Source organism: Lasioglossum baleicum, chromosome 5 (genome assembly GCF_051020765.1).
Source record: "Lasioglossum baleicum chromosome 5, iyLasBale1, whole genome shotgun sequence".
NCBI lineage: Eukaryota > Metazoa > Arthropoda > Insecta > Hymenoptera > Halictidae > Lasioglossum > Lasioglossum baleicum.
The window spans coordinates 1,282,383-1,309,298 of NC_134933.1; the positions used below are offsets into that span (position 1 = coordinate 1,282,383).

At 40.5% G+C, this 26,916-nt stretch overlaps 1 protein-coding gene across 1 annotated transcript in view; it reads left to right on the forward strand.

Moving 5' to 3' along the window:
- The first annotated feature begins 18,742 nt into the window (after nucleotides 1–18,742).
- The window catches only part of LOC143209154 (muscle-specific protein 300 kDa-like), a 55,996-nt gene continuing 47,822 nt past the window's right edge, over nucleotides 18,743–26,916 (forward strand). Inside the window, exon 1 of the mRNA XM_076424471.1 lies at nucleotides 18,743–19,708. Within this exon, the coding sequence (XP_076280586.1) occupies nucleotides 19,616–19,708 (93 nt within the window). The 5' untranslated portion in view covers nucleotides 18,743–19,615. The remainder of the gene's footprint in view (nucleotides 19,709–26,916) is intronic.

Below are 26,916 nucleotides of genomic sequence, written 5' to 3' on the forward strand. Positions count from 1 at the left end.
TCGGCATTCATTTAACGGCACGCTAAAAATACGCAGTGTTGCGCGGAGTGCTCTTGCCCGCGGATATTCTCGGTGTTCTGGTACTCTAGCCGCGCTATCATGCTCGTCGAAATGATATTCTCTCTCTCTCTCTCGTCTCCGTTTCCCAATGGCCACCATGCAGCACCATCGCCGAATACTCTCGGATATTTTCGACTCACGTAACAGTCGGCCACGGCATAACAAAAACCAGTGATTAACGTTACTAGCCGCATCATTAACAGCAGAGGACTATTAACCTGGTCTAGGGTTTGCTGCCCGAGGGCGCTCATACATCGCCTACCACACCATTGCTTTTTCTCATATCATCATAGATACGGCCCTGTACGCCATTGGCGTGGAAGACGGCCCTGTGTTAACAGAGTGAATAAAGCGAAACTCCCAGTAAATGGTAAATAAACAGTGCACATGACGGTGCAGTTTTTTCTTTGTTCTGCATGTGCAAAAAATGTAACTTTATGTTGGAAAATAATTTTTGCGTGGCGGTACTTGGGTTCATTCTTAAAGACATCAATCTGTTCAGTGAATAATTTTGAATATCGTACATTCAGTTAATATCGTAGAAATTAATTCGTGACCCTCAGAATTAAAATTATTTTGAATGCAAATGTTTCATCCTTCAAATTGAAGTTTAGAAGATGGAGTGAGTGCAGAAAAAGTGATGGAAATCATTTTCGACAGTAGAATATAATTTAATTGCTTGGAAATAATCATCCATACGTTGCGAAATAATTTGTACACTTAATAAATTGATGGTTGCTTAGTTGAGTGCAATAAGATCGATTATTTAATTCTAGATGAGGTATCTTCAGAAACACGTTTATAAAAATTGATCAATGACTATCTGAGTGAAATGAAAAATTATATATATATAAAGAATGGACACAAACACTGCCACCTGTATGATCAAAAGGGTATGCTTCTTTAAGATACACGTGATCATTCATTTTCATGTGTACCATCATAGTTTCTCACGAAAATAAAATGTTGTGTACCGTAGATGTTATTGTATATTGTGTACTGTAGTTTAAAAATGCTTGTTTGTTTCGATACGGTTTTGTGCGTACCTACCGTCATTGGTAGAAGCTACGACTGCGGCAAGTTATTTTATTTAGGAAGTTCAGAGTTGTTTGTTGATGGTAATTTTAGACTGTTCACTTGGTAAAAGTAGCAAAAGTGTAGCCTTCGCTGTGCTATCGAAGCTCTCTTAATGAAAACGAAGGACAGGAATAACTTCCATACACGTGTAAGGCGATCGAGAATGATGCGCGAAGAGCGAGGATATACAGGACGTTTAAAAATCTGCGAGAGAAGTAGAGAAAATGTAGCATTGGATTTACTAAATTTATCAAATACTAGCAAGTTTACCCTAGATTTACCAGAAAAAGTTTAATTAAAATCGACGACCCACCACTGTGACCTCTCCTTCTTAATCAAACCTATCAACAAACATGAGCAACGAAACAAACGCTGGCACCAAAGGTGTTAATCAGTCTGCTCCCAGAAGTTCACATAACTCAATCCCCTCAATCTGTTCCAATGCACCCGATCACGCGACAATCAAACTTACGAGGAGACCTCGCGTATCGAGAACGCCGGATCGCAACGAGTTTTTGTGTGGACATAACTTACACGCCCTCATGAACTATCCAATTGGTTTCAGACGCCAACGCGCGAACCCGTTTTCGAGAAAATCGATTATGAAATGCGACATGTACGTTATATTCCATGAGTGAAAACCTCTTGTCACAGCGGTCGGTGGCCGAGCGGGTTGAGCAAATGTCTACCACGAGATTGGTCAGGGTTCTTCGTGTCCCGTGTCGGCATTTTTTATAAATATTTTTTTCGCTTCCTTTATTTTTCTACGTGCTCAATTTCAAATCTCAATTTCAACTGTTCGATTTCAACTTCAATTTTTCAATTTCAACTTCGTCTTCAATTTCCATTTCAACTTCAATTTCAACTCTTCGATCTCAACTTCAATTTTTCAAATTTCAACTCCAATTTCCATTTCAACTTCAATTTTTCAAAGTTTTCAAAGTTAAACCTAGCTTTATCAGAAGAACGCATGTAGAATTAACATAAAACGTGTAATAAAAAAATAACAATTGCAATTAAATCACTATAAAAATAATAAAATTGAAATGGAAATTGAAGTCGAAGTCGAAGATGAAATTGAAAAATTGAAGTTGAATTCGAAGAAGTTGAAATGCAAATTGAAGTTGGAATTGAAGTTGAAATGGCAATTGAAGTCGGAGTTGAAATTGAAGAGTTGAAGTTGAAATACGAGAGTAGAAATTGAACTTGAAATTGATGTTGAAATCGAAATTTGGAAAATTGAAGTTGAAATTGAAATTTGAAAAATTGAAGAGCACGTAGAAAAATAAAATGGAAAGTGAAAAAAAATATATTTATAAAAAATGCCTACACGGGACACGAAACCCCGACCAATCTCGTGGTAGACATTTGCTCAAACCGCTCGGCCACCGACCGCTGTGACAAGAGGTTTTCACTCATGGAATATAACGTACATGCCGCAGTTCAAAATCGATTTTCTCGAATACGGGTTCGCGTTGGCGACTAAAACCAATTGGATAGTTCATGAGGGCGCGTAAGCTATGTCCACACAAAAACTCGTTGCGCTCCGGCGCGGCGTTCTCGATACGCGAGGTCTCCTCGTTAGTCCCCTAACCCGCGAGAACTTCAAGAGTCGTTGCAGCCGCGAAACAGGCAGGATCAGAAACAGGTGCATTCCCATTTTGCAGGAGCTCTGCGACGAGGAGGCGCAGGCGGACGAGACATCCGAGAAAGATGACGCAACTCTCGACCAGGCGCCCTCTCTGCACTCATCCCTGGAGGCGAGCATGCCATCGCTTGCGGACGTCTCCCTGCAAACAGGCCAGAGCCTGCTAGCCAACGACATCATGGAGAAGCCTCGACAATTAACCAAACAAACCTCCACAAACCAGGAAGCCGTGTGTCACTCGTTAACAACTCAAACGATGGACATCGAAAACCCTCAAACTCAAGAAACAATAAAAATCCTGAAGAAAACCGACGGCGACCATGAAGTGATCGAAATAGCAACAAAGAATTTACCCTCTGCCCAAGAAGTTGTCCAGGAAGGATCAGCTGCTTTGCCGGAGGACATCGTGGTGGACATGAAGTACCAGGATCCTAAAAACACTGAGACCACAACTAGCGAGTTGAACATCGTACACGCAGCCCCTCAGTCATTCGAAACTATTTTAGTAGAGCCTGATGACGTGACAACGGAGGTAGTGGTCGATGAAGATGGATCCAAGAGAATCATTGTGAGGAAACTGAGGAAGACGACGGTGACCAGTAGACAAACCACTCAGCAACATCTGTCTTCAACCTCTACAGCAATCGGAGACGCTCCTGCAGTTGTTCAAGCCTTCTCAGACGCTACCCTAAGGGACCAGCAGGTGACAGTGACAACGACCAAACCCGACGGCACCGTGGAAACGACGACGCGACAGATCTATGGAGGCAGAGTCGCTACAGGAACACCTTTCGAAAACGTCAACATTGAAGAGTACGAGTCAGCGCCGAGGTACACGCACATGGTCACTCAAGGTATCATCAAGGACGTCGGTCCTCAACCTCTGGAAGAGGGGATCCTGCTGGAAGGTGGGGAACTACAGGCAAAGACGTCCAGTGTGCACGCGGTGGTGCAACAGGTGACTAGGAGGGTTGTCAGGAAGACTAGAAGGATCATCCGTAAAGTGACTATCATCGATGGAAAGGAGACAGCCACTGAGGAGGTAATAGAAGAACCTGAAGAAGTGGAGATCGATGAGAAGAGTATTCCTCACATCAGCATCAACGTGGTGAAGCAGGAGGAGCATAGAAAGTTAGGCTCTGATGGACAACCGGTGGAAGAGAAGCTTCTGGGTGAAGATAGGAAGAGCAGAGGGGATGATGTATTGCAAGGGCCGTTCTTTGGAGCCTTTGCTAAAGACATACCTCCTACAGACTACTTGGCACCTAGAAAGGACACCTTGTTGGACGTAAAGCAGGAAGGTGTGATTATTGAAGAGGTTGTCTCCGATGTTGAGGTACCGAAGGGGGATGCAAGTCCAGAGCCTGTGGATGATGATTCGACAGGACCAGTGTCAAGTCATCGGGATTCATTGATGAAGGAGAAGGAGGAGGAGGACAAAGGAACGACATTGCCGGAGATAGTGGACAAGTACGAGCACGAGCAGTTCACAACCGAGGTAAAGGATAAGAGACGACTGCCTGACAGTCGGGCGTTCATCGATGCTGAAGTGTCTGCTTTGCAGAGCCCGGTGCTAGAGGTGAAAGTGCGCGAGACGCTGGAGGAATCGGTCGCCACACCAATCGATTCCGTCGTCTCGGACACGCCGACCGTCACGAAGGCGACTTGTAAGTCTGTCGATGCTCCTTTACGCAGCGAAACACCTGGTATCGAGGTAGATGGTCACACGGTAGATGTAGAAAAGCACCATGACACCCCTGGCACCGTAGATACTGACGATAAGTCGCCGGTCGGAGGACAGCCCTCGAGGGGTGAGACCGTACAGACAGTTCAAATTTCAGGAGGGAAAGCCGAAGAGAAGCGAGTTAGCCCCGAAGAACAGGCTGAAGAAGCGTTCGGCGAGGAACGGAAGAGGGTCGCATTGCCTACCGACAAACAGCAGCTGGTCAAGGCTTCGTTCGATCCTGAATTCGAGTACGCTTGCGTCGACGAAGCCTTGAAGCCGGAGTACAAGCCGATCTTGCACAAAGTCGAGATCTCGTTAGCAGTGAAGAAGGAGGGCGAAGAGGTTCAGCCTATGGTGTCCGTGAAAAGCCAGGCTGAGCCGACTGGTCCTCCTTTCCGCATGGTGAAAGAGAACGTTGAAATCCGTCTACCGGCTGACAAAGATGTCATGGTCATCCACGACAAAATCGTTCAGACGTCGCCAATCTGGTTCCAGCAAATTGACACCGTGGACAAAGCCATCGTCACTTCGGAACCGGAAGTTGCCACGTCCGATAAGTCTATCATTACGTCTGAGAAGGATATTCAACCTGGAACTTCAGAAGTGGATCATGAAGAAGAAGACACAAAGTCGAGTTCGGTGATTTCTAACATCGCCGAGTCATTGGAGATTCATGTACCACTGTCAGATTCGTCGAAGCAAAGCACTGAGACACCGCAACCGGATGTAGCAGAGATGATCGAGGAGGATCTGTCTTCGACCTTGAAGGATGAGACGTCAAAGGGTGAGGATGGGTACCAGGCTGACGATAGGACGCTGATGTCGACGACCACGCCTGAAAAGGAGAGCATGGCGAAGAAGAAGAAGATGAAAAAGAGGAAAGATCGAATCAGGGGATCTAAAGATGAAGAGCACTCCGAGTTCCCAAAGAGTACTGCTGACGATTCTGATTATAGCGACGATGTGGCTCCGGCGGAGTCCGAGGATGCCAAGGCGACGAAGAAAAAAAAGAAGAAAAAGAAGAGAGGCTCATCTGTGGAGGTTCCTCGGGTCCAGTCGAACGAGGCAGACACTCAGACAGCTGTCAGAGAGTTTGTCTCGACTGCCACGTCACCGAAGCAGGAACAGGTTGCTGAAGTTCATGTGCAAACCTCCCCTGCGGAGCATGCATTTAGGGTTGAGGAAGTTCACGAAGAAGTGCAAACGTTGCCTGAACCTACTACACCTGCAGCGAAGAACGTTGATGGTGAGATGCAAACTGGTTCTCAGCTCATGGAAGGGATTACAGAGTCTAAAATTCAAGAGGTGCAAACCTCCCCTGAACCTATAATACCTGAAATTAAAAACATTGATGGAGAAATGCAAACTTCTCCTCAGCTGATGGAAGAAATTACTGAATCCAAAATTCAAGAGGTGCAAACCTCCCCTGAAGCTACGACACCTGAAGTGACAAACGTTGATGAAGGAATGCAAACTTCTCCTCTACTCATGAAAGAAATTACAGAATCCAAAATCCAAGAGGTGCAAACTTCACCTAAACCTGCCACACCTGAAGTTGAAAACGTTGATGAAGAGATGCAAACTTCTCTAGAAAAGGCTATAGCATTCAAAATCCATGAAGTGCAGACCTCCCCAGAACCCATGATACCCAAAGAGGAGGATGTTGATCAGGAAGTGCAGACTTCCAAAATTCCTGAAGAATCCAAGGAAACGCAGGTGCCGAGAATCGAGGAAGCTCACGAAGAGGTGCAGACGTCTCCTCGGACAGTGTTCAAGACAGAAGACGTCGACGAGGAGGTCCAAACTGCTAAAGTCTCTGAGGACTCGAAGGGAACACAGGTACCGAAGATAGAGGAGGCTCACGAGCAAATTCAGACATCTCCTCCGGTTGCTGATTCGAAGGAGACCCAAGTGCCGAAGGTAGAGGAGGTTCAAGCAGAGATGCAGACGTCTCCTATAAAAGTGGAGGAGGTTCACGAAGAAGTTCAGACTTCTCCCAGAGCCTCTGAGGAGTCGAAGGAAACGCAGGTGCCGAGAAAAGAGGAAGTCAATATTGAAATCCAGACGTCACCGTTGCCTGCGATAGACTTCAGCACCCAGACATCGAGCCCTGAGAGAAGTTTTCAGCATACTGAGATGCAGACTTCGCCGCTTCCTGCGTCGGACTTTGCAGTCCAGGCTGCTGAGGCCCGGCAAATTGAAGAGATGAGTACTCAGACGTCTCAGACACAGGTTGAGGAGTACGCTGTGCAGACCAGTCCTGTGGAGGAGCCACCTGCTGAGACTGAGGAAACTCAGGTTCAGACTATACAGACAGAAATGGTGTCCATTGAGGCGCAGACGTCGCCCATGTCTCAGCCAGCTGAGATAGAGACGCAGACCATCGAAAAGACTCTAACGACAACTGGACAGCAGACGACACCACCGCCAGTTGAGGAAAGTAGGCTAACTGGTGTCGCTGTTCAGACTGTCGCAGCTGAAGAGACCATCGAGACTGAGTCTCAGACCAGCAAGCCTGCGAGTCCAGAAAAAACAACATTGGACTTTAACATTCAAGCAGACTTGATAGAACATCCATCGGTCGTGTTGATGGAGACTCAGACGACACCTGAGGAGAGTCCCAGACAGGCCGAGACCCAGGAAACGGAGTCTCAGACCGTTGAACCTGCCAGTCCAGAAAAGACAACGTTGGACTTTAATATCCAAGCAGATTTGATAGAACAACCATCTGTCGAGATGGTGGAGACTCAGACGACTCCTGAGGAAAGTCCCAGATCGGCTGAGACTCAGGAAATGGAGTCTCAGACCATGAAGACTGCCAGTTCAGAAAAAATCACGCTGGATTTCAATATTCAAGCGGATATGGCACCATCGATGGATGTTATCCAGACTCAAACTACCCCTGAGGAGAGTCCCAGACAGGCTGAGACCCAGGAAACGGAGCCTCAGACCACCCAACCTGCCAGTCCAGAGAAGATCACGCTGGATTTCAATATTCAAGCGGATATGGCACCATCCGTGGATTTCATCCAGACTCAGACTACCCCTGAGGAGAGTCCCAGACGGGTTGAGACCCAGGAAACTAAGTCTCAGACAGCCCCACGCGAACCTACCAAAGAAATGATGATCCAGACCAGTCCGATGAGCACTTCACACGTGGAAATCGACGTCTGCGACCTCTCAGCGCAGACCAGTCTAGAGGAGGCTAAGCAGACGATGGAGGAGCAGTCTCAGACCAGATCGCCAGATCGGATAGAGACTTTGGACAGCTCGGTACAGATAAAGAACGAGGAGTTGGTGCCTCGAGTCGAGGAAAGCGTGCAGATCGTTCCTGAGACTTGCGAAGGCGGTGTGCAGACTCCTGGCGAGAGGAAGGAGCTGGTCTCAGTCTCTCAACAGACTCAGTCTGTCGCTGAGAAAGGAGAGAAAGTGGCTGCATCGACAGACATGGTTGATGCGTCGGTCCAGATCACGCCTGCAAAGTATACTGAAATTCCAGTAGCACCTGATGCACAAGTACAAGAAACTAATGATGATGTCGAGGAAAAATTGAAGCCCGGATTTGTCGAAATTGTTGAAAAACCAGAGAAACAGGCACCTGATTCGTTCGAGATTCGTTTGCAGGCGACCATAGAGCTATCGGACACCACTGATAGCACCAGCAAGCTGACGGACACTTCGCTGGACACTACCCTCACGGAGGAACCAACCTGCACAGCTAAAGACGACAACAATGCTGCGAAGAGGCAGAAGAGGAAGAGGAGGCACAAGACGATTGAAATCTCGTCGACGGTTGATAAAGACCTTGGCTCCATCTTCGGACAGCCAACAGAGTCTCCTGATGTCTCTTTGAAGCTGTCTTACTCTGATGTTGCTAAGAAGAATGTTAAGGAGAGGTCTCCCGTGGGAGACAGTCGCTTGGTAAAGATGTCTGAGCAGCCTGATGTTAGAGAGACGAGGTGGAGTCCTGAGGAAAGACCAGAGAAACCGAAAGAGAAAGTACAAAGTGGTTCGTTTCCAATGGCAACAGAACCGGGGGCAATTAAGATGACTCAGGAATCATTGAGCGCTAAGATAGAACTACCAATGAAGACGGGTGATGTGTTAGTCACTAGCATGTCACCAGAGCCAATGGACACTACCGAAGAGCCTTTCTCTCCTGTGGAGACCGTTCCCCAAGAGGAGGCACGACCCAAGATGAAGACCTACGCGGACATCATCAGCGAATCCTCGAAGAAGCCAATAGACCAAGCCACCTGGGAGGGGTCTCAGCCTTCTGTGATTCAAAAGGGAGCCAGTTCCAAGGTTTTCCTTCTACACGAAACTCTGGAGGCATCCTGTGAGCCTCCACATCAACTCACTCAGAGTAGTCAGACCACCAAAGTGATCTCTGACAGAGTGCAAAGCCTCAAAAATGCTAAACAACCGAGTCATCTAGGAAACATCTTGCACATTGCTCATTTAGATAAGATAGCTAATGAGAAGCTAGCCGAGGAACGTGCTGCTGACATCAGAAAGGAACTGTCTCATCTCAGAGATGCTGCTCAAGAGAAGGACTCCGTGGCTGTCGAGGAAACACTGGTGGTCATCGTTGAAACGATTTCTACCTGGCTAGAGACGATCGAGTATAGGGTCTTCCTGAGTAAAGAGTGTCCCAGTGGACCCTCCCATGATGATAAAACTTATGTGGAGTTAAAATACGAAGTGGAGAACGTGGAGGAGAATATTCAGGAGTTGAACCATGTGTGGAAACAAGTAGAGACTAATTATCCTGGAGAAGATCGTGCTAACTTGCAGGAGTGTCTCGATGCGCTGATGCACCAGGTGAGGATGATCGAGGATGCGACCAACGATGGGGAGAAGTACCTTACTGGGGAGCTGGCCAGGTGGGACGAGTTCGTAGAAGGAGTAAACAACATGTACAGGTGAGAATTTGATAATTAATTCGGAAGTCTTCCAGTAATCCCTACTACTTCCCTAGTACTTCTTTTAAAAAATTCCTAACAATTGTCTCACAATCAGAGCCCTAAGCTAGGAAGTCCCCTCGAATGAAAAAGATTCATTTTAGAAATTACGTTGATACTTAATTAATTCCACAGATTGGTGGAAGAGCAACGTTCCCAGTTGAACCAACTGATCGAGTTCGAGGCGTCCACAATGTGGAAACTGCAGGAGCTAGAAAAATTAGAGAACATGAATCGTTGCCACATGTGGAAGACGGCTGACCTCCTAACAGCCTCTCATGATCTACTACGAAATTACCCTGGCAAACACATCCCTGAAGAGACTTACGCAGCCCATGAGTTAACCAAAATAATCGAGCATGGTATAGCCATCGAACGAGAGCGTCTTCTTCAGCTACTGGCCCTTGCCGAAGAATACGAGCAGACTCTCAGAGAGTTTGCTCAGATTACAGAGATCGCAGAGAATTTATTAGAGAGTCCGATCTCGGTGATGAGCCTGGAACACCTTCAGGAGGAGATGCAGAAGCACAGGAAGTTCTTCGTGAATTTGAATCACTGTCGAGCTATCCTGGAGTCACTAGAGGGCAATCTGGATCCTGAAACTAGAACCAAGTACTCGGATCTGCATGAAGAACTGCATGGAAGAGCCACGGCCTTGTTGGACCAGGCAGCGTCTAGAGCGCAGCAGATGGCTTTGGCTGCTTCTAGGTGGATATTGCTAGAACAGGGTGTTAAAGAGGAGCGAGGATGGTTGCAAGTGGCTCATCAGAGGGTCCCTGACTTGCAGACGGTGACCTCAACCGATTATGATCAATACATCTCCCTTTACCAAGTGAGTGTTTTCTAGGAGAATTCACTTTTAGGAAAAATTTTTTTAATTGCATCTCCTCATGTTTGTCATAATAGTCCAGTCAATGAATGCTCATAAGGGGGGCGTAGAGGGAAATGGAAGGAACACAATTTTTAACTTTGGGACTTTGTTTGGACTAGTTAGGAGGTAAACATACTAAAAGTCCCCACTCGTACAAGGTGAGCGGAATGCAGGGCGGCACGTAGAAGGTCCCCCTTTTCGGGTTTCCGCTTATACATATTTCGGAAACTATGCGTCCTACCGATAAGACCATTCTATATAAAATTAAAGCGGACAAAATGTGCCACAAGATTGACTGCATTCAGTTTTTCGCTATCTCGCATAGTTTCCGAGATATCCGCGCTCAAAGTTCACTAATTGTGCTGAAGCTAGTCAAGTAAGGCAAAAATTTCTTTTTCACAATTAGTCAAATTTGAGCTCGGATATCTCGGAAACTATGCGAGATAGCGAAAAACTGAATGCAATCAACCTTATAGCACCTTTTGTCAGCTTCAATGTTGTATGGAATGGTATTATCGCTAGGATACATAGTTTCCGAGATATAAGCGAAAAACCGAAAAAGGGGACCTTCTACGTGCCCCCCTGCACCCCGCTCACCATCTAGGAGTGAGGACTTTTAGTATGTTTACCTCCTCACTAGTCCAAACAAAGACCCAAAGCTAAAAATTGTGTTCCTTCCATTTCCCTCTACAACTTTTCGTTGACTGGACTATAAGTGCATCAAATTCGCAATCTAATGATATTTACAGTATGAAAATGCAACGCTGCACAGTGGGCTGTGTATGCCCAATTTCAGCGGCCACAGCTACTTCAAAATTCGCTCAATATTGAAACGGCTGTGACTTTGCTAAAATTTATTCAAATTTGATGAAAAAACAACCATTTTAAAGCTTGAGATTTCTACTTTTTGTACTGTATGTATACGGTTTTTGCTGAAACGGATGTTTTGAGTGCAAAATTTGTCCATAAAGAGGAGCGTATTGGATTGTAAAGTTTGTAGCTATTTTTCAATCTAGTACTGCGGATTATAATCAATATTTTAACGTTATTCGTCTATTTTATGTACACTATCGGAAAGTGTAATCATTTACGTTTAAAATATCTTTTTAAAATAGTTATTACAAAGAATAATCTCCGTTATTTATAATGGTATGGAAAAATGTTATGAACAAAATTTGCACGGTTCAGAGGGGGACATGTTGTAGCACAAACATTTTCTGCGTGGATGGAAACATAGAGGAGATTTCAAGGTCACCTTGATTTTTTTAAACAGAACCATAGATCGGTAGAGTATCAAATTCTGAGTATAAAAGTGTTGACCTTCGTACGTCCTAAGTCCTAAACCTAATAGTTAACGAAATATTATCAAAAGAAGAAAGAAAATTATTTCGATAATATCTCGTTAACTATTAGATTTTGAAGACATATGGAGATCAATAAATTTTCACTCAGAATTCGATAGTCCTTCGATTCATGATACAGAAAGGTCTTTCGATTTTAAAAAATCAAGGTGACCTTGAAATCTCCTCTACGCCTTCACCCACGCATTAAATGTTTATGCCACAACATGTCCTCCTCTATACCGTGCAAATTTTGTCTATAACATTTTTTCATATTATTACAAATACAGGCAATATTCGAAGTGGACATAGTTATTGCCCCACCCTGTATATTATTCAAATTTCATGTGTGAACTGTTTTCTTATTTTAGTGTATATTGTGTGTTTATTATTATTATTTAGTATTTATTTAAATTAATACGAAGATATAGCAAATGCGAACATGCAGGATGTGAGAAATACTGCGATTTTCGTGCGCGCGCGATGGCCATTTTTTCGTAGATCAACTATAAAACACGGAGTAGCGCGTAGTAGCAACCTTTTTTTCTTGCATCTTATTGTTAGTCAGAAAACTTCAAAGAACAGAATGGCATAGAAATGAACACCCGACCGCACCCGGAGGTATAACAAAGTCATTATCAAAGTCTTAGAATCATAAAGAAAGTGACTGAATCGTTGGTTATCTTTAAATATTAATAACTAAAAAATTGTATATAGTACAAAAGTGAATTTCTCTTAAAGGTATACTTTATACTTAGCTAAAAAAACTTCTATAAAACAAAAATCAGTTAGTGTATGTAAATAAGGTAACGATTAACTAATAGGTGAATTCGTTGAAAGATGAAAACGTGTTAACAGAAGTTCAAACTTCCGCGATATAGAGATGCAATGTTTATACTGTAAAAATATTATCATAATTAAATTGATTTCATTTTTTAATTACTTCTGTACAATGCTCAAGGTTTATCAGTGCCTAATAGACTTACAGAATAAATAGAACGTAATAATTTTAAGGTTAGCTTAGTTCTTCGCGGAAAAAACGTAGAAAAAATCGGTTTTTATTTTTTTTAACAACGGCGCACCAAACCAAAAAATCTGAAAAAATTCATGAACAATACTTATAACAATATACCGCTGCTGTAAAAATATAAATGTTGTCACTCTAGAACTTCCATGTGAAATCTGTTTTTGATTTTTTACAAGCAGGATTTTCAGTTTATAAATCTGAAACCAATTGCAAAGTATGTATTTGGGTTCTTGACATGTGTCAGATTTTTCTCAGAATTTGTAAACGTCATTAACTAGGGAAAATAAATAGGTCAAAAACTGATTTTTAGATTTTACGCCATAATTGCCCTCCCGATCGAGATACAGGGTTGAAATTTTGCACAGTATGTTTTTTCTTGGTGCTCTATCGAATGGCACATCGCCGATAATCTTATCCGCAGTGCTTTATGGATACATGAATGGGAAAACGAATGATGGGAGATTGTTCCCCAGATATTCAACTAACTCAAGCCACAAAAATTTTACAATTTATGTAAAGTTTTAAAAATTGAATTTTGACCGCGCTGAAGTCGGGCATACAGTCCACTGTGCGCTGTCTGCTCATTTTCAGAAAAGTACAGATATGCACGTTTATGTAATAAGATCAAGTGTCAGCTTAGCAGATGTCATCTGTCATTAATAGTAGAAATGTAATACCAACTCTTTTTTCAGTCCCTGGTGACGGACGTAGCGACGCATCATGCAAGAATTATTCGACTGTTGAATGTTGCTCGCAGTCTACAAGAGCTAATAAACATCGAGGACCCGGAGGATCGTTACAGTGAAGCTTTGGAAGTAATCGTTAAGCTGCAAGACAACGTAGAGTCCTCTTTGAGAAGATTGTTAGCATTCAGAGAGAGTTGGTATAATCAGGAGGCGTTGATGAACCGTGTGGAGAACTGGATGACTACGGTTGAGAGGGAATTGGAGACAATTCGCGATCCTTCCGGTGGCCATATTCGCCAATTCTGGGTACGAACATCATTCAGGATATTTGCAAAGGACCTACTCACAATTAACACTAAACCTACCACGACCGGTCAAATAACTGGTTCTAGATTTTTTATTTTCCAATTATACAAATTATAAAGATGCTTTCGTAAGAATTGATTTAATAAATATCTTTATTAAAGCACATACATACAGGGTGAGTCGGAAGAAACAGAACACCTAAATATCTCCGTTACTTTTCGTTGTACAAAAAAACTTTGTTAGAACAAAGTGACACTGTTTGAAGGGCCACATGTAACGGTGTAAGGGAAAAAATTTTCAATCATTTTTTTACAAGATTTCAAGGTCATTGATATTTTTTTTAATGGAATGATGTATTTTTTAATACATCAATCGATCCAGCTGGACATTTGTTATAAAAAAGTACTAACCCATGTATGTCGAAAAGTTCAGGAGATATTTCAATTTAAATAACTCTAAAACACAATTACTGTCGTACTAAGACGTTAGCGTTTACTTGCTAGTGTAAATTAAAGAGTTGAAATTGAAATTGAAACATCGACGTTGAAAATGAAATTAAAGATTTTAAATTAACGAATTGAAATTGAAAAATTAAAGTTGAAATTGAAAAATTGAAATTAAGGAGTTGAAGTTGAAGGGTTGATATTGTAATTGACGTTGAAATTGCAGTGTTGAAATTAACGAAGTGAAATTGATAAATTGAGATTGAAATGGAAGAGTAGAAATTGAAGTTGAAATGGAAGAGTTGAAATTGAAGTTGAATTGGAAGAGTTGAAATTGAAGTTGAAGTTAAAATGGAAAAATTGATGTTGAAGTTGAAATTGAAGAGTTTAAATTAACGAATTAAAATTGAAAAATTGGAGTTGAAATTAACGAAATGAAATTGAAAAATTGAAGTTGAAATGGAAGAGTTGAAATTGAACTTGAAATGGGAGAGCTAAAATTGAAGTTTAAATTAAAGTTGAGAAATGGAAAAATTGAAATTAAAAATGAAATTGAAAAGTTGATATTGAAATTAAAGTTGAAATGGAAAATTTGATGTTGAAATTGATATTGAAGAGTTAAAATTAACGAATTGAAATTGGAAAATTGAAGTTGAAATTGACGTTGAAATTGAAAAATTGAAATTGAAGAGTTGAAATTGAAATCGAAGTTGAAGAGTTGATATTGAAATTGAAGTTGATATTAACGAAATGAAATTGAAAAATTGAAGTTGAAATAGAAGAGTAAACATTGAAGTTGAAATGGTAGAATAGAAATTGAAGTTGAAATGAAAGAATTGAAGTTAAAGTTGAAATGGAAGAGTTGAAATTGAAGTTGAAATTGAAAAATTGAAGTTGAAAATGAAGTTGAAGAGTTGATATTGAAATTGAAGTTGAAATTGAAAAATTGACATTGAAATTGAAATTGATGTTAGCGTTTACTTACTCGTGTAACGTCTTAGTACGACAGTCATGGTGTTTTAGAGTTATTTAAATAGAAATATCTCCTGAACTACTAACTTTTCGACATACATGGGTTAGTACTTTTTATAACGAATGTCCAGCTGCATCGATTGATGTATTAAAAAATACCTCATTCCATTAAAAAAAATATCGATGACCTTAAAATCTCACCCCTCATCCGCCTTACACCGTTACATGTGGCCCTTCAAATAGTGTAACTTTGTCCTAAGAAGTTTTTTTGTACAACGAAAAGTAACGGAGATATTTAAGTGTTCTATTTCTTCGGACTCACCCTGTATGTATATATATATACAATAATAAGAACCTCGCGAAGTCTAAATAAATTAAATCTTGTAATTTTTGTAAGGCAACACGCGCCTGTTCCTTTTATAGCTGGATACGTTTAGTGTTAAAAATGTTCACACAACTAAAATATTTGTCCATATTCTCTTCACAGAACATATTTAACTGAATACTCATTTCTATCATACTCTTTTCTGATCCCAGGAGCTGAAAGCACAGTACGAAGTGCACAACAATATTCGGGAGGAAGCAAACACCAGCTTCGAACAAGCTCTCATGATCATCCCGCTATCAGACGAGATGCTTCAGAGACAGTTCCATGGCGAGATTCAGGATCGCTGGGACGACGTGTCTCATCAAATCCGGCAGATCCAAGAGGAAGTGACAAGAGACCTTTCATCGGAGGAGATCTCGTCAGCCGACAAACTGAAACTGCTCGAACGAGAGTTACACGAGCTTCGACTAACGATCGAGGGTTTCCACGGGGTTCTAAAGACAGAGGAAGAACTGGACCTGTACATAGAGCGTCTGACAGTCCTGTTCAACAGGATCTCGTTGATCCAGGACGAGCTGGGTCGCCTGGGTTTATTGACGGTCGCCGAGAACGAGAAGGTCGGTCTTCTATTGCCGTCTGCTCGGCAGATCGAGTCGCAGATCAGCGAGGAATTAGATGCCGCGCAATTGCTCCGGGAAAGGCTTCAGGCGATCCAGAGAGGCTTCAGCCGGGTCAGAAAAGCTCATCAACGGCATGCAACTATACTAGACCAGTGCGAAGGCAGCGAGAGACAAGGCAGCGACGTGGTCGCGGCTGCAGTCGATCGCTGTCAATCGGTCGCGGACGAATTAGGCGTCTTATGGCAGGACATCATGGGTCTCAGACAGATGCTGCACACTCTGCCAACAGTTATGAGAGTCTCGGTATCCCCAATTAGCGTGGAACGAGATATCTCAAATCTACAAGACGCTAATACTAATTTGGAGTCAAGGTGTTCTCGATTGCTTGCGTTGCTGAAGAATAGGCTTACTTTGTGGAGGAGATTTGAAAGGCAGTTGGAAATGGTCCAGCAAAGTGTTCAGGAGGCTGACTATATGATGGAGCTCCTCTCCGTGCAGGGCTCCGTGGACTATGACAGGCTGCTCAAGGCTACCGAACGTCTCGAGGTAAGTTTCAAGGATTTATTCTAGCTAGATACACATATAGTTTGATGATGCTTCAGGAGAGGATTGGACTGTTTTTATTGTCATTTGTTTGAGGTAGTATTGCTTAGACCAGGTGTGGCCAACCTGTGGCGCATTACAAGTGGCGCATTGTATTTTTGCGACTATTTATTCTTTTGAAGTAGGCGCCATAACTGAATCCATCTTCATATTTCCAACACCTGAGTGCTCTCAGTTCATATAGCCTTCTTACTCATAAGTTCGTCGGAATTTGTCGACAGTTTACAGTTGTAGGATGTGAATTGCGGGGTTGACAGCGATCGCTCTCTCGTCCAAGAGATCATTTCTCACTATTGTAGATCGGTGCTCCAGTAAACGCGTGTCTTTTGAACTGGCGTAAATTAATCAATCTAGTTGCGTGATTGAGCTATCCCTTTTCCTCCCCTAAGCGAAGCAGATCCGACCCTTATCCCTGTTTTCCACCCCCAACAATCAACGTAAGAAAGTAGAAAAACTGCTAGAGTTGTATGGCGCATCTGAATTCGTATGCGAAAGAAATTGATGCGCGGTTGGCCACCCCTGGCGTGATCTCAAAGTGGAAACGTTTGTTTATCCCTCTGTGCTCTCGTGTTTTTAGAATTGACTCTGGTATTCGAGAGAAATTGATAAAAGCGTTAGCAGTAGATTGCGGATTTTTAATTGCAACAAACTCTATTACAAATATTCCGTTTTGTCGATCGTAACGAATTAATAGAAATTAGTTTATGTTATCGGCGCACAGGTTCGATCCAAAATTAAAACAAAGCAATTTTGCAATTTAAAAGATTTTTCTCGACGATTCGATCCAAGTATGAATCATCTTCACGAGAAAATTTTGCGTTTGCTATGTGTAAATTATTTATAAGTGGTTAGATTTGCAACTGTATTCCATGCTGACACGAACTAAAACGTTTTAGTTAAAGCAAAGTAATTTTGCAATTTAAAAGATTTTTCTCGACGATTCGATCCAAGTATGAATCATCTTCACGAGAAAATTTTGCGTTTGCTATGTGTAAATTATTACTAAAACTAAAACGTTTTAGTTCGTGTCAGCATGGAATACAGTTGCAAATCTAACCACTTATAAATAATTTACACATAGCAAACGCAAAATTTTCTCGTGAAGATGATTCATACTTGGATCGAATCGTCGAGAAAAATCTTTTAAATTGCAAAATTGCTTTGCTTTAATTTTGGATCGAACCTGTGCGCCGATAACATAAACTAATTTCTAATTAAACTCTATTACGTTTCTTCTTTTAACAAGTTGGGAACTGGAACAATTTCCTGCTCTTTTTTAAGTAAAAATACAGACACCCATCTATTTATTGAAAATTCTGTTGAGAAAAATGGACTACTCCGGTATTGTCCGTCGTTCGCCAAGCTTATCGGGTTAGAAAGAACGGCCACACGATACCGAAACAAACGCGAATTCCACTGTAAGCACAGCTCGACGTGGACGGCTAATTATCTTGTAATGCAAAGTTCGTGAAAAGGAGAATCGACCCGGTAACGCGACAAAATGATTCGAAACGGCCGAGATCTACGGCACGAAGCACTTCCACCGAGCATTCCTCGAGCCGTTGACAGAGCCCGGAATGCGTTAAAACTTTTAGAAGTTCGAATAACTAGAGCTCGGGGGTATCGAGCGACCTGCATTCCTGCAACCGGGCTTTCAATCGTTCCTGAGAACCTTTTTCTATCCGAACGCAGTGAAAGAAACGATGCATTCGAACGGGAAACAGACAGTCATCGATTCCGACAATTCCAATGATTCCTTAAATGTAAATATGTTTCTTCTATCGATCGTATTTGCTGTTAATAAATGTTTAAATGCTTTCGGCGCAACGGTTCGATCGTTTATTACGAATTATAAAGCAATTTTGCTAATTGTCAAACAAAATCAACGTTCCGATCCTAGTTTGGATCTTTTTCAAGATTTATTTGAATCGCGTTTGCTTAGGGGAAAATAAATTTATGATAAATGTGTTGCGTGAGTCGGACATGCTTGTTGTCAAGATACTGATCAGTATCGTTGATTTTGTTTGACGATTAGCAAAATTGCTTTATAATTCGTAGTAAATGATCGAACCGTTTTGCGCCGAAAGCATTTAAAAATTTATTCCTTAGATGTTTATGAAATTCTCGGTGACTAATTTTTGTATAAAAACTCACTCCAATAAAGAATTTCGGTACGAAGTGACGTGATCGAAGAATGATTCAGCGCTGAATTAATTTCAAATAGACATAAATAATTGATGTACTCTGGTCGAGAGAGAGAGAGAGAGAGTAGAGTCCAATCTATCGAAAAGGGAATCTAAAAATTTTTAATGACACCATCCGTATAAAATGACGAGGAAAATTACTGGGGGGAAAGCAAATTTCCTTGAAAAAGCTTAATGTCTGAAATGAATTAAAACAATGGGGTAAATGCTAAGGAAAAATGCAAGATCCATCGAGATCGAAGCGAATAATTGACGATCCCAGTAACAGAGACTCGAACGTCTAAAGTCGAGCAAACGGTTGCAGAAAATGGTCGCAAAAAAGGAGAAATTTGTTAAGATCGGGGGATAAGATCGACGATTCAGGGATCGGAGGATTTCAAGCCGAAAATGCACTGGGGATCGATGGATCGATCGCGAGGGGACCGAAAGACGCACTTCCCAACGCGGTAACCTTCGCCACGTGCAAGAGGAGCGCGACTATGCGACGCGTGCGCGTTTCTGCTTTCGAAACGGTGTTATCGTAACTCGGCTATCAGTGGCGCGAGTCCCGTCGTCGCGTTAACATCTGCCGCGCGAGCGTTCAAACACGCTCGTGTGTGAATTCGTATTCCATCGTTTTCTTATTTCCTTTCTTCGTTTCTCTTCTCTCTGCCTCTTTGATCCGATTCACGGTGACGGTGTTGATCGACGAGTGATCGGAGACGGACGATTCAATGGACGATCGAGAGGGATCATGATACATGAAGAATGAGGAACTGCGGACAAGCGATCTACGCCAGTTCGCGGAGAGCCGAGCACGTTTGCGCTCGGCACACCGGATCGCCTGTCCGGAAGTAAGCTGACTATTTTGGCAGCGAGGCTGCCGATTTTATACTGCAGATCGCGATTAGGGTCTGGGAATGGTTGGATGTTACGCTAGTAGGTGTAATACCTTTTCTCCCTGGATTATCTTTTCTAGGTTGGTGGAGGTTTCAAGATGTTGTTAGTTGTTTGATCGGATAGGACGATTATGTGAATTTTTTATTTCCTCTGTTTTCTTTTCTGCAGTGAACCACAGTAATATTTGGACACTTTTAAAAGGACGATCACTTTTTCAATATCAGATCATAGGCGCGCGCGCGCGACTTGAATATTTTTTAAGAAGTTACAACAATTAGTTTACTACAAGATGTGAAAAATCTTTTTTTTAAATTGCAATACAGAGAAAATACTAGAAGTTGTTTACGACTTTTTTATGGAGGCCTATATTGAAAATTTAAAAAATACATTTTCTAGATCTGTCTCAATTATACATATTCTGAAAATTTCATCAAAATCGGTCAAGATTATAATTAGACTGCGGATCTTTATGCAAAATAAAAAATGTTTGCATTGATTGCCACAGACACCGGAGCCATATAAAAATTTCGTTCTTCTTTTAATTATCTTACTAAGGTGAAACTAATACACTGGTGGCCTTGAATCTTTTTAATACCTCCACTGTTTTGAATTTTACGTGCCCATTTTTGTCATAAATGCATAGAATCCGCAGTCCAGTTATAATAATTAATTCTTTGTAATTGCGATAATGCTTTGTAATTCCGACCAATTGCTATTCTTTCAAAATTTCTTTTTCACGTAATGTAGTAAATTAATTGTTCTACCTTCTCAAAAAAAATCCTAAGTCGTATGATGATATCTGAAAAGCTATCGTCCTTTTAAAAGTGCGCTTCGAATATTACTGCGCTTCACTATATTTGGCATGAATTGAGGTATAGTTGATGTAGTCGGTTCAATGATTGCATTTCATTCTTTTTCATTTTCTTTTTGAATCGAACCCCCGTTAAAATATATCTCCGCAGATCGTTAATGAAAATCGTGTAAATGATTGAATTTCATTCTTCTTCATTTTCTTTTTGAATCAAACCCCCGTTAAAATACATATATCTCCGCAGGTCGTTAAAGAAAATCGTGTACCTCGGACACACGAAGTGGTCATTGTATCAGGTCGAACGTTTCCCTTGAAACGATCAGCTGGTGAATTATTGAAAAGTAGAACATAGATAAATAGAATCAGAGTTTGCCTGACAATGCAGTCGAACAGTTCTTGTTTTCTTCCTTATGTGGACATATTCTGTGGTAAAAATAGAACGAAAGTATTTTCTCTTGACAATGGTGTGTTCTAGGTCATTGTATATTGTATACAGGAATCGGGTTAAGAATATGTGTACACAAACAAAACATAGAAAAACAGCTGTTTTGACGCGATCATTAGATACAGCTGGTCTGCAGACGTATGAGACAGCGTTCGATGACTCCCTTCTGTAAATATTGGAAGAATATCGATATTCGTCTGTCTCTACATTAACACTAAATCTACCAACACCGGTCAAAATGACCGGTTCCAGGTTTTTTATTTTACAATTAGAAAAATAATAAAACTGATCTCGTAAGAAACGATTGTATAGATATCTTTCGTAGTGCACGTATTACCATAGGAGCCGCACAAAGTCTAAATAAAATCAATCTTGTAATTTTTATAAGGGAATGTGCACCAGTAACTTTTAAGGCTCAGTAGGTTTAGTGTTAATATCAGTGGAAATGCAAAAAATAGTGACATGTCAAATTTCTCTTTTAGCAACATTTTCTGCCAACGATGGTTAAATCCAATTTTTCTAAATTATACAAATTTTAACAAAATTTTCATGATTTCAGCGCACTGGTTCGATCAATTGTTATTTACTCACTATTTGCAAATTATCACAATATCTTTTTTCGACGTTTCGATCTGACTTTAGATCTTTTCTTTAGATCTTTTGCTCTGGATATTTTAGATCATTTCCAAGAAAATTATAAGAATTGCGTCTTTAAATTAATACTCAATATTATGTTTCATACTGTGTGAATTTAAAACAAGAAGAACAACTGTTACCTACTTGCCTGGTGCAATAGAAAATAATTTTTCATAATGTTAACTTTAACGTAGCCACGTGTTGACATAAGACGAATTTTCAGAAAAGTAGGAATTCACACGATTTACAAAGTACCACAGTATCTAAAAAGTTGGTTTCCAACTATAAAAGGTAAATGACCATTACAAAAAAGCCACAATATAGTTTATTCAATAGCAGTTAACATTATGAAAAATTATTTTCTATTGCACTAAGCAAGTAGGTAACAGTTGTTCTTCCTATTTTAAATTCACACAGTATGAAACATAATATTGATTATTAATTTACAGACGCAATTCTTATAATTTTCTTGAAAATGATCTAAAGTAAGACCGAAACGAAAGATATTGTGATAATTTGCAAATAGTGTGTAAATAACAATTGATCGAACAAATGCGCCGAAATCATCAAAATTTTGTTAGCAACAATCTACGATCGACATAAGGAAACATATACAAATTTTACTTTATATGCAGATCCACGGTTTAAAAACAAGTTTTCTATACTCGACAATTACTAGAGGAGCGATACCACAAGCCGTAGTAATTATAGTACATAATCGGCAACAGGTTGGTCGGAATAAATCGACCTTGAACAACGACAGATATGAAGCCTTCGCTCGTAATAATTCGTCATTCTCAGTTCACAAGAACGGACGCGACGCTCTCCGGTTTCGTAAAATTCCTCGATTCCACGTGATGATCCAGTATAATATCCGTGCAAACCTTGAAACCGCGATTGCGATAAGAAATTGGCGTATCCAAACGGCAGATGATGGCAATCGACTTGATCGTTTCTAATTAGCTCGGTCATAGACGATACTTGTTCCGTAAAATTTTATCTTAACTCTAGTCGTTGCCAGATGACTCATCTTTGCAAACTACAACTGCAATTCAATTCGCGAATAAATTAAATTATACAATCATTCCCCACAAGAGCTTCAATCCTTCTCCTGTGAAACCGGCTAATATAGCCCGGCCATTATAGTAATCACAAAATTTCTCAAACATGTTCTTAAAAATCTTCTTAATAGAGACTTTAACTTCTTATCACATTACCGACCGGTGATCATTGCATAATTTTGAAAACTCTATGGTACATGGCTAAACACTTTTTAATGGAATCTTCAATAGCAATATCAATTTTCATTGTGAACTAACAAGTCGCCCTCAATAACGTTATTTAATAGTTTCATTTAAGATTGCAATGTGAAAGAAAATTTCTATGCTTTCCTTTGGTGCAGCACAATTATTGAAAATCCTATTACATAATAGGCTTTCGGTAGGTAAAGTGTTAATAACACTTCCAATTTTATTTGTCTCTCAGAAATGGGATTTGTTCAGATTTAAAAATATTTAAAAATAAATACTAAATATGCCTTATCGTTCCAAATTGTATATCATCAAATAAATGAGAAATCAAATTATTATGTAACTTTCGAGGTAGCTTCGAGGTAGTCGGACAAAGTGTTAATTACAGTTTGCACATCGAGTTTTAAATTCCGATTAAATTGCAAGGCATGCGGGTCGTTGCACCGGCTTATTAGACGTAATATTGCGTCACCGACTGCGAACGTGTCAAAGATCTAACGAAGCGTCCATTAGTGTCGTTCCTCCGCGCTACAAATTGCAAAAAACAAATTCAACTGTATAAGCAAGATATGCTCATCTAAATTCAGTTAAAAATAAAAGGTGTATTATTTTCCTGGTTACAGTCCGCGACAAAAAGGATAAGACATCTCTAGATTTTTCTAATGTTTCTCAATACCAAAATGTGTACAAAGATTTTGTATACAGATCTGTGTAGAGTGTAGAGTATCCTCTGTTTAGTAACATTCGAAAAAAACGTGATAGTTGGAAACTTTAAAGGGTGATTTCTCAACATAAAAGTCTGCTCTATCAGGTGATATACATAATTCAATTTTCCGCTGAACCCTTACTTTTTGAGATAAATTCAAAAATATCCTCCTAAATTGGTGCAAAGTGGTGTCTCTCCGTCTTTAATGATTGTTTAAACATGTTTAAACATGTTTAAACATGTTTAAACAATCATAATGTATTAATATTGGAGATCACTATATTCGGGAAAGTCTACAGAATCTTTTGCTGCAATGAACACTTCAATATCTTTTATAATAACATCACCATATTTGTTTAAAGTTGAAAAATTTGTTTGTTTTAAGTCATATTTCTCAAAAACTGTGCATCTAGGAGAAAAATTAAGGGCAGATTCGGAATCAGCGCAAAAAACTCTATAAGAACCAGCCAACAGTAATTGTGGAACTTTGGTGTTGGACAGTGTAATTAAAACACTATTCTTCTTCACCATGTCTTATTATATTATATATATTATAATTAAACTGTGATATAACTCCTAAGACACAGCGTAAATAATAGCAGTTACTTCGTATGTTACTAAACAGAGGATACTCTATACAGATCTACCATATATGCATACAAAATCTTTGTACACATCATGGTATTGAGAAACATTAGAAATCTAGAGGTGTCTTATAGTTTTGTCGCGGACTGTACATTTCCGTGAGACTGAAATTCCAATCGCATATTTCCATCGAAACGGAAAAACGCCGCGCCGGACGAGCGTCACTCGTCTAATCCTCTTTGATATAATTACGCCGATGACACGAACGACCGAACTGTCTGTTGCTATGACGCAGAAATACGGTATGTAAACTATGCCACGTGGAAAGCCACTGGTTTACCTACTGCCGACGGAGAACTGTTTATGATTTCCTTTCGTAGCAATTTCGTTTCCGATTACGTTCCGTCCGCCGAAATTTCCAGTCACGAATTTATCGACGTTGACTCTCATCTAACTGCGCATTCTTATAGTCGCCTTTACGAGCAGCACACGTCGGTCGTAATACGCGATCGTAAAAAAAACCGTATTCACATTTCAAACTATTCTTGCAAAAATTATACTCGTCTGACTGTTACACTCTAATTTCTCCATCGAGTCGCGTGAAGGCTGAAATTGAGTTACGAGAACGCTTTTACTTATCGCCGTGGCGGGATTGATCACGCAAGTTTCGATTTTCGCGGAGACTTCCAGTGAGAATCGGAGAAAACTCTGCTTGGACGATTACTATTTAATTAGTCGCACAATCAATACAAACAATTTTTATTGCGCATCAAAATCCACAGTCCGCCTACAACTCGTTCATGGTAGTTTTATTTAGTCAGACTATTACAGCACAATTTTTCCTGGTTCCGATAGTGATAACGCTGTCCAACAAATTTCAACTTCTTTTATGTTCCCCAATTACTGTTAGGTCCTTCTTATAGAGTTTTTTGCGCTGATTCCGAATCTGTCATTAATTTTTCTTCTATACGCACAGTTTTTGAGCAAAAAGGCTTTGAAAAAAAACATATTTTTCAACTTTGAACAAATATTGTGGTGTTATTATAAAAGGTATTGAATTCTTCTTTACAGCAAAAGATTCTGTAGACTTTCCCGAATACAGCGATATCCAATATTAATACATTATGATTGTTTAAACATGTTTAAACAATGATTAAAGACGGAGAGACACCACGTTTGCACCAATTTTTGAGGATATTTTTCAATATATATTTATCTCAAAAAATAGGGGTCCAGCGGAAAATCGAACTATACCACGCGATAGAGTAGACTTTTATTTTGAGAAACCATCCTTTGAAGTTTGAAACGTCGACTTTTTTACCGAACTTTGCAGAATATGAAATAATTATGGAGATTGTGGTACGAACGTTTTTTAATCTTGAGAAAATTTGTTAAACTTGCACAATTTGAAGAAAATTGTGATTTTTCCAATACCACGCGCGGAAAAAAATTTGGTTTAACATGCGACACATCATTTCCCGTAGATTTTTTCACGCTGATTTCGAATCTGGTTTCAAAATTTGTCTACGACCTCAGGATTTTGCAAGAAATCGATTTTTGTGAACACAACTTATGAAATCATTTTTTCGTTGAAATGAAGTGTTAACCCACTAGTTTGAAGGAACATTGTATTCTCATATATAAAACATATTAAAAATAATCATAATGAAGTACTTAAACGCTCGTACGTAAATGTGTCGCATGTTAAAAAAAAATTTCTTCCGCCCGTGGTATTGGAAAAACCACAATTTTCTTGAAATTGTGCAAGTTTAACGAATTTTCTCAAGGTTCGTACCACAAAATCTCCATAATTATTTCATATTCTACAAGTTTCAGCTGTCATTTTAAAAAAATTTCATCGCTCTATCGAAAGTTCTTTGATTTTGACACAGAATTCATCGGTTATACCCACTGTGCGGCGCGGCGCTGCGACCGCCCGTTGTAGTGGTGAGCGCCACTGGCGGCAACTCATGTCGGGCGAAGATATTTTGCTTTCTGGTTCGAAAAAAACCTTGACCATGGAAACTTGAAGTGGTGGTTTCTCAAGATAAAAGTCTGCTCTATCGCGTGGTATAGTTCGATTTTCCGCTGGACCCTTGTTTCTTGTGATAAATTGAAAAATATCCTCAAAAATTGGTGCAAAAGTGGTGTCTCTCCGCCTTTAATGTATTAATATTGGATATCGCTGTATTCGGGAAAGTCTACAGAATCTTTTGCTAGAAAGAACAATTCAATATTTTTTATAATAACACCACAATATTTGTTTAAAGTTGAAAAATATGTTTTTTTTTAAGTCATGTTTCTCAAAAACTGTGCGTATAGGAACAAAATTAAGGACAGACTCGGAATCAGCGCGAAAAACTCTATAAGAACCACCGAACAGTAGTTGTGGAACAGGTTTGGTGTTGGACAGTGTAATTATTTGTTTGCGGGTCACCACACGACTCAGAGATATGTGCGAAACAAAGCGGAAGCCTCCGACCGGCCGCAACTTCCTGTCCCGGTGCTTATCACAATTCCGCGATCGCAATGCCATATCCCAAGGCCCAGTGCATTCGGCGACTTCCGGTCTGCAAAAATCGACCGGCTCCGATCGAATCGAAAAATGCCGCGCCTATTTCAAAACAGACATACATAGTTAGACCTCTGTTATCCGAATGAATAACGGCAGCACGCTGTGTTGAACTCGCTTCCTGAATCTTGCGAATTCTCGAATGGCGAATAGAGAT